We start from the raw sequence: 21770 nt of genomic DNA, 5'->3' as shown, positions 1-21770 counted from the left end.
TTCGGCAAAAGTTAAAGTCAATGGAGTCTACTCTTATAGCTTCGATATTCACAATGGAACAAGACAAGGGTGTCCCTTTCTTCTACCCTTTTCATTCTAGTGATGGAAACATTAATCCAAAAAATTAGACAGGATCCAGAAATCAAAGGACTCGGAATAGGGCACACAGAACAGAAAGCTGCAGCATTCGCAGACGATCTATTACTACTATTCACCAACCAAAAAGACAGCTTTCACAAAACTTATTGAACTTCTTGAGTAGTTTGGGTAAATTTTGAATTTCAAAATCAACTTAGAAAAATCAGAAGCACTAAATATCAATGCCTCTTTAAAAGATATTATAACTCTTAAAAATACTACTCCTTTCAATTGGCGCTCAAACCATATCAAATATCTAGGTATACTAATCACTAAAAACCCAGTGAACCTATATGTTAGAAATTTTGTACAATTAATAAACAATATCATCCCTCTTGAAATCATATTATCTACCATTTCTTTCGTGAATAGGGAGAATAAATATAGTGAAGTCTTATATACTCTCAAAAATATTATAGACAATGAACATGATACCCATAGACCTGCCTACATTGTTTTTCACTGCCATCATAAAACTTATTTCACAATATATATGGAAGTACAAAAAAAAGTTAGGTTATCATATAAACTTCTTACTTATCCTAAGTCGTTGGGGGGGGGCTAGGTCTTCCAAACATACACTCATATCACAAAGCGATACACTTGAGCAGATGGCTGAAGCTAGTTAACGCTCAAAAACAAACAAAATCAAACAAATCGAACACCGACAATATTGAACTAATTTTTCTAGGGAAAAACCTAAGCCAATATATTTGGAATGACTTATCTCCTCCACTAAACAATAACTTAGACACCATTACAAGGACAACTTTAACGGTTAAAAATGACATAAGTAAATCTTTATATGCATCTCAGATGCCCCCAGCATTGGCACCTATTAGCACCATACCCTATTTTCTGGATCCCAATTACGAAGATATTTATGACCTGTGGCATCACTTACCATTATATACATTGTCACAATTAATAACAAATAAAATCCCTATGGCAAACTACTGGCCAAAAGAAGCTAAAAAAATCCCCAAAATTCCTTCAACATTTGCATGTTGTGAGCATTCTTAACAAATTCAGAACAAAATAGCCACCATTAGAGATTAGTCTTGGATTGACTTACTTACCAAATTTCCTTACAATGCCCCTAAGATACTATCAAAAATCTACAAGTATATATCTTCCCCTCAAAGACATTTAAGCCCACCTATTTATTTTCCTGGGAAAAAGAATTGAGTATCTCTAAGTGAATCAGAGGTTCAAAAAGTACTGGCAAACTTTTAGAGATTCTCGAGATGTACGCTTCTTTAAGAAAATGCATATACAATTTTATATAGGTGGAATAGAACACCAGAATTTTTACATAATCTAGGTCTCTCTGAGACGAAATTGTGGTGGAGATGTGGCTCTAATGTGGGAAACATGACACATATTTTTTTGTCATGTCCATTATTACAAGAATTCTTGAAAGGGGTAAATGACACACTCAAAAATCTGGGCCTGATAAACAGAAATTTAAGCCTGAAAGAAATTCTACTTTCTTGTCCTTCCCCCAATTTTAAAGCTAAGAAACATAAACCTCTTGCCTTAATGGTCGGGGCAGCTAAACATCTCATTCCAATATATTGGAAAAGTTCTGTTCCTCCGACGCACTCAGAATGAATAGATAAAATTAGATTAATATATAGAATGGAGGAAATAACTAGTTTGGAAATACATACACATACACTATTCTTAAAGTTATGGTTACAAAAATATAACCCTGACATGCTGTTGTCTTCAACTTAAGTTCTTGGTTAATATTCGTCTCTTCAACCTGCTACTACATCTAGCTATGACCATGTCTGTTATTATATATTAAGTTTAGCGAATTAACTGTTCGGCCCCTGGCTGCAAGTTACGTAGCCTACCTTAAATAGCCTCATAAGCTTACATTTTGATGGACGTATAACTTTATAACAATAATCAGGATCAGAAATAATTACTTCTGTATGTTCTCCTTTCATTATCTAGATTGTTTGGTCATTCTCACTTATATTTGCACCACTTCTTGTTCTTTGTTCTTATGTTTATTATACTTCATAATTTTTATAGAAGCATTCTATATACTGTTAAAATTTAAATAAATAATTAAAGCAAAAAAAACAAAACACAGATTTCAATGATTCCTCTCTTATTGTAATGATTATTTTAGCACTAGAAGCTTATCATTGCTGCCACACAGCTGCCTGTGCCTGGTAATCCAACACGCCTCCTCCTTTGCAGCTTAGGGTCTATAGCCATTGCAAATACAAAGCCTGGTGTGGGTGGGGTTAGTTTTCTCAAGTCTGCTACATTGCTAAATCTAAAAGCTCTGATTGCATCAGAATGGTTGCACCCAGTAAACAAAGTGATACATTGTTGGATTCAGGGTCTCTTTGCCTACCTTATGCTGCTCTCACATGAGGTAGAAAAAACCTGCTAATAGATTTCCTTTAAAGTGGTTGAACAAAAATATCCTGTGAACCATTTATGATTTCCAACCATTTTCCTACAAAGTCTCCTCATTTCCAGGGCTCAAAAGTAATTGGACAAATTAACTTTATCATAAATAAAATGTTAATTTTTAATACTTTGCAGGGAATCCATTGCTGGCAATGACTGCCTGAAGTCTGGAAGCCATTGACATCACCAAAGGCTGGGTTTCCTCCTTGTGATGCTTTGCCAGGGATTTACTGCAGCTGCAGTTATTGCTTGTGAGTCTTTTTGACTTAAGCATGTGAAATGCTGCTCAATTTGATTGAGATCTGGTGATTGGCTCGACCATTGCAGAATATTCCACTTCTTCGCCTTAAAAAACTCCTGGGTTACTTTTGCAGTACGGATCATTGTCCATCTGTACTGGGAAGAGCCCTGTACACTTTAGAATTCATCCAGCTGCTTCTGCCTTCAGTCACATCATCAATAACCACTAGTGACCCAGTGCCATTGGAAACCATGTATGCCCATGCCATCACACTGACTCCACCATATTTTACAGAGGATGTGGTGTGCTTTGGATCATGAACCATTCCAAGCCTTCTCCATTCTTTCTTCTTCCCATCATTCTGGTACAGGTTGATCTTAGATTCATCTGTCCAAAGAATGCTTTTCCAGAACTGGACAGGCTTCTTTAGATGTTTTTTGGCAAAGTCCAACCTGGCTTTTCTATTTTTAAGGCTGATTAATAGTTTGTACCTTGTGGTGAACCCTCTGTATTTGCTCTCATGAAGTCTTCTCTTCATGGTAAACTTAGATACTGAAATACCTACTTCCCGGAGAGTGTTCTCCACTTAAGTGGATGTTGTGAAGGGGTTTTTCTTCACCATGGAAAGGATTGTGCGATCATCCACCACTGTTGTCTTCCATGGATGTCCAGGCCTTTTTGAGTTCCCAAGCTCACTAGTGCAGTCTTTATTTTTGCAGAATGTACCAAACTGTTGAATTGGCCACTCCTAACATTTCTGATATCTCTCTGATGGATTTCTTTTTTTCAGTCTAATAATGGTCTGTTTCTCTTCCATTGAGAGCTCTTTTGACCACATGTTTTAGGTTTACAGCAATAGCTTCCAAATGTAAATGCCACACCTGTAATCAGCTCGAGACTTTTCATCTGCTTAACTGATAATGGATTAATGAGGGAATAGCCTATGCAGCCCATTAATGAGCTTTTGAGATACAGTGCATTGTGAAAGTATTTGGCCCCCTTGCACTTTTCTACCTTTTGCCACATTTCTGGCTTCAAACATAAAAATATAAAATTCTAATTTTTTTGGGAAGAATCAACAAGTGGGACACAATCGTGAAGTGGAACGAAATTTATTGGATATTTTAAACTTTTTAACAAATTAAAAACTGAAAGGTGGGGCGTGCAATATTATTCGGCCCCTTTACTTTCAGTGTAGCAAACTCACTCCAGAAGCTCAGTGAGGATCTCTGAATGATCCAATGTTGTCCTATATGACCAATAGAATTCACTTGTGTATAATCAAGTCTCCATATAAATGCACCTGCTCTGTGATAGTCTCAGGGTTCTGTTTCAAGTGCAGAGAGCATCATGAAGACCAAGGAACACACCAGGCAGGTCCGAGATACTGTTGTGGCGAAGTTTAAAGCCAGATTTGGATACAAAAAGATTTCCCAAGATTGAAACATCTCAAAGAGCACTGTGCAAGCGATCATATTGAAATGGAAGGAGTATCAGACTACTGCAAATCTACCAAGACCCGGCCGTCCCTCTAAACTTTCATCTCAAACAAGGAGAAGACTGATCAGAGATGCAGCCAAAAGGCCCATGATCACTCTGGATGAACTGCAGAGATCTACAGCTGAGGTGGGAGAGTCTGTCCATAGGACAACAATCAGTCATACACTGCACAAATCTGGCCTTTATGGAAGAGTGGCAAGAAGAAAGCCATTTCTCAAAGATATCCATAAAAAGTCTTGTTTGAAGTTTGCCACAAGCCACCTGGGAGACACACCAAACATATGGAATAAAGTGCTCTGGTCAGATGAAACCAAAATCAAACTTTTTGGCTACAATGCAAAACAATATGTTTGGTGTAAAAGCAACACAGCTCATCACCCTCAAAACACCATCCCCGCTGTCAAACATGGTGGTGGCAGCTGTGACGTTAGTCACTACAGAAATAACAGTCTCAGAAGAGGAGAGAAGAGGCTAATATTACTGAAATTTTTTTTATGTAAGTGTTACTTACTGGATAAATACAAAGATGTGAATTAGAGCAGAGTTTAGAGTTGCACAGTCTAAATATATATATCAGACAAAATAAGTATGGACCGTCCATGCTACAACCCACTCGCTAGATATATATATAGATGGCCAATCGTTGAAAAACTATACATAGAGGAGTGCCGAAGCAGAAAACAACGATCACATGGCCATAATGTGAAAAATGTGTATAAACTTTATTGAAAAATTCTTTACATATAAAGTAGTAGTAGTACTGGATAAATAGAGGGAGGTCAAACAATCCAAAGTCAAGTCCAGGAAAATGGCGAAGTACAAAGGGAGCAGACAAAAGAGTAGTCAGATAACAGGCAAATGGTCAAAATCCAGGTAAGGGAAAATAGTCAGGCTGGGTCAGGCACAGAGCACAGAGAGATCAGTCCTACACAGGCAACAGCAAGTGTACAATTGACACTGGGTGAAGGAGTTAGCATGCTTAAGCAGAAGACTAATCAAGGGAAGTGAACACAGATGATTGCAGAAACGACCCAGCAAAACCAAAACAGACTGACAGCCTCCACACAATAGTAACATAGCAGACAAGGAAAGTGTGGAGAAAGTGACAGCAGCATCATGGTTTCGGCCTGCTTTTCTTCAGCAGGGACAGGGAAGATGGTTAAAATTGATGGGAAGATGGACGGAGCCAAATACAGGACCATTCTGGAAGAAAACCTGTTGGAGTCTGCAAAAGACCTGAGACTGGGATGGAGATTTATCTTCCAACAAGACAATGATCCCAAACATAAAGCAAAATCTACAATGGAATGGTTCAAAAATAAACGTATCCAGGTGTTAGAATGGCCAAGTCAAAGTCCAGACCTGAATCCAACCGAGAATCTGTGGAAAGAGCTGAAAACTGCTGTTCACAAACGCCCTCCATCCAACCTCAATGAGCTTGAGCTGTTTTGCAAGGAAGAATGGGCAAGAATTTCAGCCTCTCGATGTGCAAAACTGATAGAGACATACCCCAAGTGACTTGCAGCTGTAATCGCAGCAAAAGGTGGCGCTACAAAGTATTAACTCAAGGGGGCCGAATAATATTGCACGCCCCACTTTTCAGTTTTTAATTTGTTAAAAAAGTTTAAAATATCCAATAAATTTCGTTCCACTTCACAATTGTGTCCACTTGTTGTTGATTCTTCCCAAAAAAATTTGAATTTTATATCTTTATGTTTGAAGCCAGAAATGTGGCAAAAGGAAGAAAAGTTCAAGGGGGCCAAATACGTTCACAATGCACTGTAATTGTGCAATTACTTTTGTCCGCTTTAAAAAGAGACAGTTAAACAAATGCACAACTGAGTCCGCTCACCATTCCAAACATTCCAAGTGTGGTTCCAAATCGCCTCGCCCGGATCCAGTCAGAGAAGCCGCAGTAACTATTGGTGACAATTGGTGTGGAGCAATGTTTTAATGGGCACAATAAAAGCTATGTTTTATGTTAAGAAATTAGCCTGATACGCTGGATAATCCTTTCCTTTTTTCTCATCTGAGATACATATTAAAGAGCTGCAATTTCTAAGCCCTTACTCCAGTTAGGATGTGAATATTATTATTGCGCCATTTATTTCATGGCGCTTTACATGTGAAAAAGGTATACATAACAAAAACAAGTACAATAATCTTAAACAATACAAGTCACCGACTGGTACAGTAGGAGAGAGGAACCTGCCCACGACGGCTCACAGTTTACAAGAATACCCTCAAAGTAAAGCTGAGATTCTGAACTTTAAGCCCATATTGAACTGTATCTTGAATATGTTTTAGTAAACAGCTAAAATGCCAAAACTTGTGTAACTGTCCAAATATTTGTGGACCGAACTGTAAATATAAAAGTAAAACAGGTCCAACCATATATTAATAAAGCACACACATACAACTTGCCCTGAAAGTTATACCCATTAAAGGGGTTGTCCGGTCAAAAGTGATAAGTCTGCAGTCACCGTGTGTGACTGCAGACTTATGAATCCCACCAGTGCAGGCACTGTGCGCTGCGGGGATTCGCCGGTATGAGACCCGGTAATTGAGGGTATGTATGTGTATGTGCCAGTGGGTGTGGCCTCACGCTCCATATAGTTGTATTGAGTGAGGCCGTGCCTTCTAATTGGACACACCCACTGGCTGTCCACATCACTAGACGGGGCATGGTATGTGAGCATTATGTCTGGCACTATCATAATTGTATTGTAGTTTTGATTATTACATGCCAGAGTAGTCAGATGTGTCCACAATATTCTAGTCTTACAGGATGCAAAATATAAATCAAAGATGTAAAGGACAAAGTAAGAAATCATAATATGCAACAATCAATACATTCATGATGAGAATAGTACAAAGGTGTTTAATAAAGCAAATACATTTAATATTGACCCACATTACAACTATTTTAGTAGAACACGAGTGCATTACTAGTGACCTGTATCTGTTCTTTAGGCCACAGCCCCACTATCAGTATTTGGTCAGTATTTTTTCTCAGGAGTGGGAGCCAAAACCAGGAGTGGGTGATAAATGCAGAATTGGTGACTTGTTTCTATTACACCTTTTCTCTGATTGTTCCTCACCTGGTTATGGCTCCACTACTGAGAAAAAATACTGACCGAATACTGACCAAATACTGATAGTGGGGCCTTGGCCTTATATTTACATACAGACATGTTTTCTTTATAATAATTGTCACTGAAAGTTCAAGAGAACCAAAAGGTGGGAGACATCTACTTGCAGAATCCTGTACTTAAGGGACATTTAGATTGGAATATACTTTGGCTTTTGCTAAGAAATGTGTAAAACACAAAAAAGCGACTGTATTAATATAGCAAATTTGACCAGCAATTTTCCATTGTTGCATTGTCAAGTATCTGGATGCAATACTAACACATTGCCATCGGGTGGCTAATTATGTAAAAGCAATGTTTCACAATTTGAAACAAATTGTTAGATTGTAAGTGTTGCAATGGTTTCTTATAAAACTGCCTAGAACATAAAGAAAATAGAACAGATCAAAGACGATTAGTAAAGTGTATTAGGACAAATTACACTATCACCTCGTCTTTGACGTATTAAAATACATTTAAAAACCTTGAAACTCCCTTGTGTGGCTGCTTGGATTGTTTTAGAAGCAATGGAGAAAACTCCCAGGTTAAAGCTCATTGTCTTCCCTATAATCTGCCCCTTTTTTTTTTATTAAAAAGTACCTATCTTCTCGATACATTGTATGTCACCTTCACACATATTTGTTGACATATAACCTGTTGTAACTTAGACATTAAAAAGGATGTGTGAAGTGTCCATTTCCAGTGATCTCAAGCGCTTTAAAATGTGCACATTGATCTCTTGCTATGAAAGATGCGCATAAACACTGTGATGATGATCTTCCCAGCATCTTACCCAAAAAATCTACTATACTTTATTCATACAATCTTCATTACTCAATAGCCCACCTTCAGCTGTATGTAACTTAAAAGGTAGCTTCTTGTACACAGTCCCATCTTTAGTACTATATACTACATCGCATTCACCTAAATTCTCCTCGTCTTCTTCGTACCCCTGTTTGCAATCTTCGTCTTGACATGACACATCCTGAGGACTATCTGCTAGCCTTTCATAGCTCTGTTTCCAGCAAAACATCTTCTTGGATTTGACCCCCCATATACTTAGTAGTGCAACAGCAATAATCAACAGTAATGAGATCAAAACAGGAGTCGCAGCAGAAAAATGTGGCGAAAGGGAGACAGTGGAGCTCGCTGGAAACTTTAGGTTCTTCAAAGCAATTTGCTCAGCTTCTAGTTGTAGATGCTTAATGCACAAAACTGCAATGCAAGAAAGTATATGATTAGATACTGTAAATTCTTCAAAGCCTTTTCTAACTCGAGCACTAACATTCTAACTATTCATAAATAAGGAGAACAAATCTTAGATGGAAAGTTGTATTCTCTGGCTGACATAAAGGGGTTGTTCACTACTCGCACAATAACTTCCGAATATTTGTAACATCCCCGGCAGCATGCTGGCATTGCTTACAATCTCCCACCATGCAAGACCGCCAACTTACCTATCAGTCTAGGCTGCACACTTTGCTCCATTACTTGCTGTGTGCATGTCTCTTGTCTGATTGCTTAGGGCAGCGGCACTGTTGCTTCCTGTTTCTTAAAGTTACAGTGTGCGCAGTCCTAATGCATCCCCAGCCTATTGCTGTGAGTCACTGGATACTTAAACCCCCTCCACCCAGTAGAAGGTGCCTGAGCAACACTTTCTTTCAGTGTGTTCTGTGCAACTGAGTTGCCAGGTCCTGTCCTGTATCTTGTCTGTTTCCGCCACCCTGGGGGCTGTATACCCAGGTCTGCTACCTGTATCTGTAACTTCTAGTCTGTTTCCGCCACCCTGGGGGCTGAGTACCCAGGCTCGTTCCTGTATCTTGTTCCTGGTTCAGTTGCTGTCTGAACAGTGTCCTAGCCCGTTACTTGTTTGTCTCTATGTTCGTATTTTCCCTTTTCCTGAAGTGTCTGAACCTGCACCTAACTCCAACTCATTGTCTCTGTACTTCTGTTTGTGAGTTTAGTGTCCACTCGCTACTTCATTGTAAGTACCTTGTGAGTATCTGCTCTACTTGTCTACCGCACCTGTGGGTTTTTGCTCTGCTTGTCTACCGCACTTCGGGTTTTGCTCTGCTCTGCTTGTCTACTGAACCTGCGGGTTTTGCTCTGCTCTGTTTGTCTACCGCCCCTGTGGATTTTGCTCTGCTCTACTTGTCGACTGCACCTGCGGGTTTTGTTTTGCTCTGCTTGTCTACCGCACCTGCGGGTTTTGCTCTGCTCTGCTTGTCTACCGCACCTGCAGGTTTTGCTCTGCTCTGCTTCTCTACCACACCTGCAGGTTTTGCTCTGCTCTGCTTCTCTACCGCACCTGCGGGTTTAGCTCTGCTCTGCTTGTCTACCGCACCTGCGGGTTTTGCTCTGCTCTGCTTGTCTACCGCACCTGCGGGTTTTGCTCTGCTCTGCTTGTCTGTCGCACCTGCGGGTTTTGTTCTGCTCTACTTGTCTACCGCACCTGCGGGTTTTGCTCTGCTCTGCTTGTCTACCACACCTGTGGGTTTTGCTCTGCTCTGCTTGTCTACTGCACCTGCAGGTTTTGCTCTGCTCTGCTCGTCTACCGCACCTGCGGGTTTTGCTCTGCTCTGCTTGTCTGCCGCACCTGCTGCTCTGTTCCTGTATTCCAGTCTGTACTGGTCCCTATCCTGCCTGCGTTTCTACCTGCCAGTATCCACCTGTCTGTATACCAGCTGTGCCTGCCAGTACCCACCTGTTTGCATACCAGCCGTGCCTGCCAGTACCCACCTGTCTGTATACCAGCCGTGCCAGCCAGTACCCGCCTGTCAGTATGCCAGCCTAACCTGCCTGTGCCTGCATTTCCTGGTGTGGGTCAACAGCTGTGACCGGGGTCTGACCTGGAGTAGCACCTGGTCCCTCTGCTCGGTTCCTCCCTGGTTCACGGAGTCGACTGAGCCGCCGTGCGACCTTGGTCGGACTGAGTTGATACTTAGTCACGCCCCTCCAGGTACTCCTCGGTTCATGGTCCAGTGGGATCACTAACCACGCTCACGCCAGTCAGTCTGGGTGTGTGCGTAACAGTTTGCTCAGGCCATGGTCCCCGTTGAGCCCCATGGCCCTTCGCTCTCGGAGACATTTGAATTCTTGTCTGGCAAATACGTGCACCAAGGAAAAATTTTTTTCTCCAGCTGAGGTCCAGGCGATTTACGCACCAGCCCAAATGGAGCTATCAGCACTTGTTCCTGGGGATCCACCACGGTACTATGGGGATCCAAAACAAAGCCGTGCGTTTGTGGAGCAATGTATGCAGCATTTCAAATTCTATGCTCACTATTTTCCCACTGATCGGGTTAAAGTAGCATTTATGATGTCCTACTTAGCGGGTGATGCCTTGAATTGGATCACCCCCCTATGGGAAGCATGGGATCCTATCGTCTCTGACCAGCATGCCTTCCTGGTGGCCTTTCTAATGGTCTTTGATGACCCTAACCCTGAGGCTTCTGCTAAAACTTCCCTTCCCAATATCCTGGAACAGTCCCGATGGGTGATGCGTGTAGGTAGCCTACCAGCTCTCCTGCCTGAAGAGACAACAGCCCACACAGAATCCACACAGGATGACAATGCTCCACAGAATACTTCTCTTACCAACCTCAAGGGGCAGTCCAGACGTGCAAGGCATAGAGGTAAATCGTCACGCCAGGTTCTGTCCTCCCAAAGACCTCCTGTTCCCCAGCCTGTAGAGGCAGCTACCCACACAGAATCCATGAAGGATGACCATGTTCGTCAGGCAAAGCAGAGGCTGGAACTCAGTCACAAAATTGGATTGCGGTCCCGCTGCGGTTGTTTGGGACACCTTGATGGTCTTTGTCCAGCGAAGGTTGAAGAATCCCAAGCAATTAGGCCTGTAGGAGAGGCTGCCCTTGGCGATAGTGTTTACTCTCCACAGATGACCGTGTCTGTCTCCATGGCAAGTGAAGGCCTTGGATTAACCGGAAGTTTCAGGCATAAAGCCTTGAAGAGTCGGTGTCTAATTCCCGTCCGACAACTCCAGAATCCGGTTTGGGCATTGTCAGCGGAAGGATGAGCCCTACTCAGAAACAGTCAAAATATGTCTGTACAAATTAAGCTCCAAATTGGAGCATTACACATGAAGAAGTTCACATTCCAGGGGCTGTCTGGTTAACCCACAGGTCGTCCAGAGCCGAGAGATCTAGTGCCCGCTCAGGTCTGGAGATCCTGCACGGTGTTTCCTGGGGGACTGCTGAAGTACAAGGGGTGTCCAGTCCCCATATCTTCAGGATGGTCAGCAGTGTCTTCTTCTTCTTCTTCACCAGATCTGCTAGTCGCTGACTCGTTGTGCGCTGAAGTCTCCGAAGGAAGCGAAGTGGAGGCATTGTCCCCACACAGTCTCGATGATTGTACCAATGATATGGCTTCAGGTACTGCCCCGCCTTGAAGACGTGTCATCTCAGAAACCAGACTGAAGTTGGTCCCTAAGCAAGGATCCTCCATCTCTAATAAATCTGGCAATAAGTCCATCAAGGCGGTGGCTACCTCCAAGTCTCTGCACCCCTCCAACCAGGCGGAGGACTTCCAGTTGTCTCTTGAATGCTCCGGGGTGCTACCTGATAACAAATGGAGAGAGACTTTTCTGTACCCTGTACCTGGTACTTCCCCACTTCATCCAGTAAGCTTGGCAAAGTGTAAGTCAAGGCGGTGGTTACCCCCGAGTCTCTGCACCCCTCCAACCCGGTGGAAGATCTCCAGTTGTCCTGGGAATCCTTTGGGGTGCTACCCGATATTAACAAATGGAGCGAGACTTTCTTGTGTCCTGTTTCTGGTACTTCACTCACTTCATCTATTGCTAAGGATGGCTTGATGGGAGGAAGCATCCTAGTCACCAAGATGGTGAGACCAGTTTCGTTCCCTCTAGTGGACAGAAGAGGTAATCTTCTTGAAGAGAAGGATCGGCCTCCAAATTCTCTGCAGAAAATCCTTGCAGGCTTGAAGAAGAGGGGGCGTAAAGGGGGGGTACTGTAACATCCATGGCGGCGTGCTGGCATGGCTTACCACCTCCCACCATGCAAGACTGCCATCTTACCTATCAGTCCAGGCTACACACTTTGCTCCAGTACCTGCTGTGTGCATGTCTCTTGTCTGATTGCTTAGGGCGGCGGAGCGGTTACTGCCTGATTCTTATAGTTACTATGTGCGCACTCCTAATGCGTCCCCAGCCTATTGTTGTGAGTCACTGGATACTTAAACCCCCTCCACCAAGTAGGAGGGGCCTAAGCAACACTTTCTTTCAGTGTGTTCTGTGCAACTGAGTTGCCAGGTCCTGTCCTGTAACTTGTCTGTTTCCGCCTCCCTGGGGGATGAGTACCCAGGCCTGTTATCTGTATCTGCGACTTCTAGTCTGTTCCACCACCCTGGGGGCTGTATACCCAGGCCCGTTACCTGTATCTGTGACTTCTAGTCTGTTTCCGCCACCCTTGGGGCTGAGTACCCAGGCTCGTTCCTGTATCTTGTTCCTGGTTCAGTTCCTGTCTGAACAGTGTCCTAGCCCGTTACTTGTTTGTCTCTATGTTCGTATTTTCCCTTTTCCTGCAGTGTCTTAACCTGCACCTAACTCCAACTCGTTGTCTCTGTCCTTCTGTTTGTGAGTTTAGTGTCCACTCGCTCCTTCATTGTAAGTATCTTGTGTGTATCTGCTCTGCTTGTCTACCGCACCTGCGGGTTTTTGCTCTGCTCATCTACTGCACCTGCGGGTTTTGCTCTGCTCTGCTTGTCTACCGCACCTGCGGGTTTTGCTCTGCTCTGCTTGTCTACCGCACCTGCGGGTTTTGCTCTGCTCTGCTTGTCTACCGCACCTGCGAGTTTTGCTCTGCTCTGCTTGTCTACCGCACCTGCGGGTTTTGTTCTGCTCTGCTTGTCTACTGCACCTGCGGGTTTTACTCTGCTCTGTTTGTCTACCGCACCTGCGGGTTTTGCTCTGCTTTGCTTGTCTACCGCACCTGCGGGATTTGCTCTGCTCTGCTTGTCTACCGCACCTGCAGGTTTTGCTCTGCTCTGCTTGTCTACCGCACCTGCGGGTTTTGCTCTGCTCTGCTTGTCTACCGCACCTGCGGGTTTTGCTCTGCTCTGCTTGTCTACCGCACCTGCGGGTTTTGCCCTGCTCTGCTTGTCTACCGCACCTGCGGGTTTTGCTCTGCTCTGCTTGTCTACTGCACATGCGAGTTTTGCTCTGCACTGCTCGTCTACTGCACCTGCGAGTTTTGCTCTGCTCTGCTTGTCTGCCGCACCTGCGACTTTGTTCCTGTATTCCAGTCTGTACTGGTCCCTATCCTGCCTGCGTTTCTACCTGCCAGTATCCACCTGTCTGTATACCAGCCGTGCCTGCCAGTACCCACCTGTCTGCATACCAGCCGTGCCTGCCAGTACCCACCCGTCTACATACTAGCCGTGCCTGCCAGTACCCGCCTGTCAGCATGCCAGCCTAACCTGCCTGTTCCTGCATTTCCCGGTGTGGGTCAACAGCTGTGACCGGGGTCTGACCTGGAGTAGCACCTGGTCCCTCTGCTCGGTTCCTCCCTGGTTCACGGAGTCGACTGAGCCGCCGTGCGACCTTGGTCAGACCGAGTTGATACTTAGTCACGCCCCTCCAGGCACTCCTCGGTTCATGGTCCAGTGGGATCACTAACCATGCTCACGCCAGTCAGTCCGGGCGTGTGCGTGACATTAGCTTCAGCACAGCCTGTTGCCGCTTGGCTGAGGCAGTGCTGCAGTGCTTCCAGCTTCTGACTGATTTGGGCATTTCGGAGATGGAGGCTGAAGAGGAGGAGGTGCAAAAGATGTAGAATGTGGGGGCAACCCTGATTGACCCGGGGCCCGCAATCCTCAGCGTCAGCTGGACGTGTTCCATCCCAAGGTTCGACTGGGTCCCGGCTTCCACTATATTAACCCAGTGTGCCATCAGCGAGATGTACCGTCCCTGCCGACAAGCACTTGTCCATGTGTCCGATGGAGTGGGTGCGCTGACACAGAGCCCTCCATACACTCTGTCCTGCATCCCAGGTATATATATATATATATATATATATATATATATATATATATACTATTGCAAGCATATGTTATAATATTTTGTGTTTTTTCCAAATGACTTTGTTATAATTTGCATACATATGCAGTGGGAGGTATTTAATAATATGAGTCATTGATTTGTACTTATATATTACAATCTATTTCATGTGGCTCTTTGGTTGGGCGCCCTTTGTACACACAGGTATTGGCACTTCTGCACTGTTTCTTTCCCTTTTCCCTGAGTAGTATTAATTTTGCCTAATAAAGATTTGTATTTTTATTTCATGCATGGTCTTCTGATTGTTGTTTTGTCTTGGTTTCCTATTGCTAATTGACGATTGGCCATAATAAGTCCTACATTATTAGCACTATAATTGAATAGATATACACATATCTATACTAATTCTGGCATGTGTTGCATCAAGTTGCTCTAGTCTCCATGTATTATTTCTACTATATTAACCCAGTGTTCCGTCAGCGAGATGTACCGTCCCTGCCCACAAGCACTTGTCCACGTGTCCGTGGTTAGGTGGACCTACCCAGTAACTGCGTTGTTGAGGGCATGGCTAATGTTCTGGCACACGTGCTTGTGTAATGCGGGGATGGCACACCGGGAGAAATAGTGGCGGCTGGGGACTGAGTACCGAATGATGGATGCCGCCATCAGATTGCTGAAAGCTTCCGTCTCCACAAGCCTAAAAGGCAATATTTCGAGCACAAGCATTTGCAAAATGTGTGAGTTTAGTAGTGTCGCCTGTGGGGCGGTGGCTGCGTATTTGCGCTTGCGTTCCAAAGACTAGGGTAGGGACAACTGAACGCTGCACTGGGACAAGAAAGAACGTGGACGTGGTTGCTGATGGTGGTAGTTGCGAGTGTGCAACGACAGGTGCAGGGCGGGAGGCATCTTCGCATGCGCCATGGACAGGGGATTGGCATGCACGCACAACAGCGGAACAAGCAGTGGTGTCACCCGCATACAATGTTTCTGGACCCTGGCGTTCGGCCCACCTGGTATGCTTTTGCTGTCATGTGCCTGAGCATGCTAGTGGTGGTCAGGCTGCTAGTTTTGCTACCCTGCTGATGCTGGCCTTGCAGATGGTGCAAATAGCCTTTTTGGGGTTATCTGCAGAGTCTATAAAAAAAACAACCAGACTCGGGAAGACTTAACAGTTGTACTGGCAACTTCAGTCATGTTAATGTTTCGGGGAACGATTGGCCACCTTGTGTCTGTGGCCACCACACTGCTTATTCCTGCCTGTTGTGGTGCGCTGTGTGCTACTGTCCTCTCTCTGCATTTCACATTGCCAGGTTGGGTCAGTGACTTAAATCATCACGCAATGTTGCAAAAGATGTTGGTTGTTCACAGTCAGCTGTGTCTAAAATCTGGACCAAATACAAACAACATGGGAATGTTGTTAAAGGCAAACATACTGGTAGATCAAGGAAGACATCAAAGGGTCAAGACCGGAAACGTAAAGCAATATGTCTCCAAAACAGGAAATGAACAACAAAACAAATGAGGAACGAATTGGAGGAAACTGGAGTCAATTTCTGTGACCGAACTGTAAGAAACCGCCTAAAGGAAATTGGATTTACATACAGAAAAGCTAAACATAAGCCATCATTAACACCTAAACAGAAAAAAACAAGGTTACAATGGGCTAAGGAAAAGCAATCGTGGACTGTGGATGACTGGATGAAAGACATATTCAGTGATGAATCGCTAATCTGCATTGGGCAAGGTGATGATGCTGGAACTTTTGTTTGGTGCCATTCCAAAGAGATTTATAAAGATGACTGCATGAAGAGAACATGCAAATTTCCACAGTCATTGATGATATGGGGCTGCATGTCAGGTAAAGGCACTGGGGAGATGGCTGTCATTACATCTTCAATAAATGCCCAAGTTTACATTGATATTTTGGACAGTTTTCTTATCCCATCAATTGAAAGGATGTTTGGGGATGATGACATCATTTTTCAAGATGATAATGCATCCTGCCATAGAGCAAAAACTGTGAAAACATTCCTTGGAAGAAGACACATAAGGTCAATGTCATGGCCTGCAAATAGTCCGGATCGCAATCCAATTGAAAATCTTCGGTGGAAGTTGAAGAAAATGGTCCATGACAAGGCTCCAACCTGCAAAGCTGATCTGGCAGCAGCAATCAGAGAAAGTTGGAGCCAGATTGATGAAGAGTACCGTTTGTCACTCATTAAGTCCATGCCTCAGAGACTGCAAGCTGTTATTAAAGCCAGAGGTGGTGCAACAAAATAATAGTGATGTATTTGAGTGGAGTGTTCTTTTGTGTGTTTGTTTTTCATGATTCCATAATTTTTTCCTCAGAATTGAGTGATTCCATATTTTTTTTCCCTCTGCTTGGTCTGAAAAAAATTACCCTTACTGAGTACCACATTTTTAATCTTGATTTCTTTTAGTGTTTCTAAAAGCCCTAAAGTTGCCATTTGAAATGACTTTAGTTTTGTGCCATGTCTGTGATGTGCTTTTTTTCAACAACATTAAACAACTGAATGAACATCCTCCGAGCCCGGTGATTCCATAATTTTTGCCAGGGGTTGTAGATAAACAGATAGATAATAGATAGATAAATAGATAGGTAGATAGATAATAGAGAGATAAATAGATATATGGATAGATGATAGTGATAGATAGATAGATGGATAGATAGATAGATAGATAGATGGATAGGTAGATAGATATATGGATAGATAGATATATAGATAGATAGATAGATAGATAGATAGATAGATAATCTATATATATAATCGTCTTATCCCGTCTGTCTGTCTTTCTGTCTGTCTGTCTGTCCAGGAAATCCCACGTCGCTGATAGGCCCGGCCGCGGCCAATCAGCGATGCGGGATTTCAGAAAAAGATGGCGGCCGTTAGCGGCTCATCTGCCGGACGGAAGCCAGCGGCGATGCAGCTGGGAGATGAGCGGCGCTAGCCGCTCATCTCCCTGCTGCTGGCAGCACAAGTACCCTGACGGGCGGCGCCGCTGACCTCCATGCGGCTACCGTCGGGAGATCAGCGGCTTGGTCATCAGTAATACGGCTTCTGGCGCCAAATTTAAACACCGCTCTGCTGATTGATCGCGGCCGCCAGCCACGACCAAACAGCGAGATTCGCACAAAATTTAAACACCGCTCTGCTGATTGGTCGCGGCCGCCAGCCGCGACCAATCAGCGAGCTTGGCGCCAAATTTAAACAACACTCTGCTGATTGGTCGCGGCCGCCGGCCGACCGCGACCAATCAGCGAGATTGGTGCCAAATTTAAACAACGCTCTGCTTATTGGTCGCAGCCGCCGGCCGACCGCGACCAATCAGCGAGATTGGCGCCAAATTTAAACAACGCTCTGCTGAATGGTCGCGGGCGCCGGCCGCAACCAATCAGCGAGATTGGCGTAAATTTAAACACCGCTCTGCTGATTGGTGTCAAATTTAAGCAACGCTCTGCTGATTGGTCGCGACCGCTAGCCGCGACCAATCAGCGAGATGGGCGCCAAATATAAACAACACTCTGCTGATTGGTCGCAACCGCCGGCCGCAACCAATCAGCGATATTGGCGCCAAATGTAATCACCGTTTTGCTGATTGGTCGCGGTCGCGACTAATCAGCGATTTTAGCGCCAAATTTAAACAAGCTCTTCGGTCCTCACTAACACAGTTCGCTGATTGGTCGCGGCTGCCACCCGCGACCAATCACCGATATTGCCGCCAAATTTAAACACCGTTTTGCTGACTGGTCGCCTTTGCCGGCCGCGACCAATCAGCAATTTTGGCGCCAAATTTAAACAATGCTCTGCTGATTGCGCCCGGTCGGCCGCATACATATTCTAGAATACCCGATGCATTACAATCGGGCCACCATCTAGTAGATAAATAATAGATAGATAGATAGATAGACTGATAAATAATTAGATAGATAATAGATATATGGATAGATAAATAGATAATAGATAGATAGATAGATAGATAGATAGATAGATAGATAGATAGATAGATAGATAGATAGATAGATAGATAGATAAATGCAAAAAAATTGGAGGCACCACTCAAGCATAAAGTGATAAATTGTTGTTTTAATAGCCCATGTGGCTATGGCGACGTTTCGGTTTGGGCTATTAAAACAACGATTTTTCACTTCATGCTTGAGTGCTGCCTCCAATTTTTTGGGATATTCTGAGGTTTGGTATATGCCTGGGGGCCATGTGCACCTGAATATATATTTTGTGCTGTTTTTGGATTTTTAGATAGATAGATAGATAGATAGATAGATAGATAGATAGATAGATAGATAGATAGATAATAGATAAATAATAGATAGATAGACTGATAGATAATTAGATAGGTAGATAGATAACAGATAAATAAATATATATGGATAGTTAGTTAATAGATAGATAGACTCATCGATAATTAAATAGATAATATATACAGTACAGACCAAAAGTTTGGACACACCTTCTCATTTAAAGATTTTTCTGTATTTTCATGACTATGAAAATTGTACATTCACACTGAAGGCATCAAAACTATGAATTAACACATGTGGAATTATATACTTAACAAAAAAGTGTGAACCAACTGAAAATATGTCTTATATTCTAGGTTCTTCAAAGTAGGCACCTTTTGCTTTGATGCTAGATAGATATATGGATAGATAATAGATAAATGATAGATAGATAGATAGATAAATAGATAAAGGATAGTTAGATAGATAGATAGATTGATAAAGAGATAGATAGATAGATAGATTGATAAAGAGATAGATAGATAGCTAGATAGATAGATAGATATATAATAGATAAATAATAGATAGATAGATAGACTGATAGATAATTAGATAGGTAGATAGATAAATAAATAGATAATAGATAGTTAATTAGATAGGTAGACAGATAATAGATAAATAAATGGATATATGGATAGATTGAGAATAGATAGATAGATAATAGATAGATAGATATGTGACGCCCTGCGGCTGCAAGCTGTCACAGAACTCCTGGGTGTTGCACAGATGGGATTCTCCCCAGTGGCCTCAATACATGCAGACACCTCCACCCAAGTCCACTAGATGGAGCCCTGTCAGGTATATATATACTGGGGGGTGGAGTTCAGGAAGTCAGTCAGTGAGTGTGACACGATGCTGCAGCACCAGACAAGCTGAAGTCTGTGTGGCTGAAAGTCAGGCTAGGCCAAGCTGGGGGCTAGTCTGGCCAGTGAGAGCCTAGAGTGGGCTAGAAGGCAAGGAGAAGAGAAGAGTCATGAGGGACAGAGGAACCACAGAGGGTTCATCCCCTGTTGCAAGCCGGGCATCGGGCCCGAGCCTATTGGGATCTCTATGACCAGTAGGGAATCCGGCATACTGAGGAGGATTTCATATCCCTCAGTCCACCCGTGAATTGCGCACACTCAGAGGACTAGGTACCGCGAAGGCCCCAGCGTCCAGGGATCGTGGTAACCAGTGGGAAAGCCCTCGGCGCCAAGCAAGACGGGTGAGAGAAACATCAAGGGAGCTAGACCCTGCTCCAGGGAGGTCAGAAGCTCCAGGGAGCAAGACCAGAAGTGCACACCACCTACAAGTGCCCCGGACCGTACCTGACTACCATCTGCAGTAAAGGTACTGAAACTAGCCCTGTGTGTGTGTCTGTTCTTCCTCTGACCCGGCTGGGTCCCATCTCCCCTGCACCACCATCCACTTCACTCCCACGCTGACCTGGAGAGAGCTCTACCTGTGGAGAGCCACACCATCCCTGCTGCCGTAACACTAGCTCCAGAGGACTGCTCCGCAGCGGCGGCACCCGTTAGCCGCAATCCACAGGTGGCATCACGAACACTTTCCCAAGTCCTCTATAAACTATTCCCCCTTTTACTGACCGCCCAGGGTCACAGACCGGGCCGGCTACCGTGATATCCACCAGCAACCAGAGGCCCGGCTGCCGAGTACCCCACGACCCAGGGGGCGCGTCAGCTCTGGCATCACAAACAGAATTCTGTGCCCGTTGCCACCGGGTACTGTGCGCCTTAAGAGACTGTAATACTCACTGTGGTGAAGTTTTACCGCCATTCCCGAGATTTCCCGCCATTGTCCGCCTCCTTCCTGTCGCCGCGCGGGAAGAAGAGGGGCGTAACCGCGGGAATCGGAGAGGCGTAACCGCTGGAAGCGCGCGAAGCCCAGGACACGCCCCGCCCCTGACGTCGAACCAGGAAGTGTCAGGTCCTGGATGGAGCCCAGAGGACAGTCTGATGTCAGACGCAAGCGACGCAAGGTCCTGGAAGAAGACCGGCGCCCACTGAGCTGCGGCCTACCTGATAAGAAAGTGAAGAAGTTAGGCTCTGGTTCACTAGGGGGGCGCAACCATGGCCGACGACCAGCAAGCTGCCGGAGCACCGGTTAATGCTCAAGATGCCCAACCTGCGCTGCACAGGCCGGAGTGGCCGCTCCACTAGCAGGGGTCGTGACCCCGTTGATACCCATGGCTCTGCCGTATGCCCTAGATGTTCAGAGGGTGACGGAACTTCTGAAGGAGGACACCCTGACTGAATGGGAGGATGACCAGGACGGGTCACCTACCTCCCTTCCCCAGGCGCATCCCAGGAGGGGGCGCCCTTGAGCTACGAGTTCCCCGGTAGCTCTCATGTTTAAGTATATAAGTTCCTGAACTACTAGGAGGTCGGGAACTGTGAACGATCCACCTTGCACATAATTTGCACCTCCTGAGGTGCCCCATGGTGGTTTTCACAAGACCACCACCACTAAAACCTGCTTGGTGTGGCTGAACCAGTGGTCCTACACCAGTCCTGCAGCCTGCCCAGGACCTTCGTTGGGGGTTTGGAGCAGGTTCCCCACAAGCCAGCTTACCCGGATGAGAGAGACACACCGAGGAGGGATCTCATCAAAACTGGTTGCTACAGTAAAGCATAAATAATGTTTATTAAACCTGTTATTGCAACGCTCAAGCTATGTGCCTCCCATAAAGGGAAGAAAAATTGTAATGTTTAAAAATATGTTATCCTTGTGTTACCTGTTATACAAAAATTTGTTTCAGTCCGGGAGTACTGACTTTTACTAGGGGAGAATGTAACGCCCTGCGGCTGCAGGCTGTCACAGAACTCCTGGGTGTTGAGTAGATGGGATTCTCCCCAGTGGCCTCAATACATGCAGACACTTCCACCCAAGTCCACTAGATGGAGCCCTGTCAGGTATATATATACTGGGGGGTGGAGTTCAGTGTAGCATCGGCGTCTCTGCCCCGTACTAGGC

General features: G+C 44.6%; 1 protein-coding gene across 1 annotated transcript in view; it reads right to left on the bottom strand.

Annotated features, from left to right (window-relative positions):
- Window positions 1-6404: 6404 nt before the first annotated feature.
- The window catches only part of LOC141166337 (cysteine repeat modular protein 2-like), a 316073-nt gene continuing 300707 nt past the window's right edge, over window positions 6405-21770 (bottom strand). The window contains exon 16 of the mRNA XM_073652918.1: window positions 6405-8661. Within this exon, the coding sequence (XP_073509019.1) occupies window positions 8252-8661 (410 nt within the window). The 3' untranslated portion in view covers window positions 6405-8251. The remainder of the gene's footprint in view (window positions 8662-21770) is intronic.

This window comes from Phyllobates terribilis, unplaced genomic scaffold (assembly GCF_046119375.1).
Source record: "Phyllobates terribilis strain yellow unplaced genomic scaffold, ASM4611937v1 Scaffold_11__3_contigs__length_659146591, whole genome shotgun sequence".
NCBI lineage: Eukaryota > Metazoa > Chordata > Amphibia > Anura > Dendrobatidae > Phyllobates > Phyllobates terribilis.
Note: the sequence above shows the minus strand (reverse complement) of the source record. Positions and strands in the feature narration are given on the sequence as shown.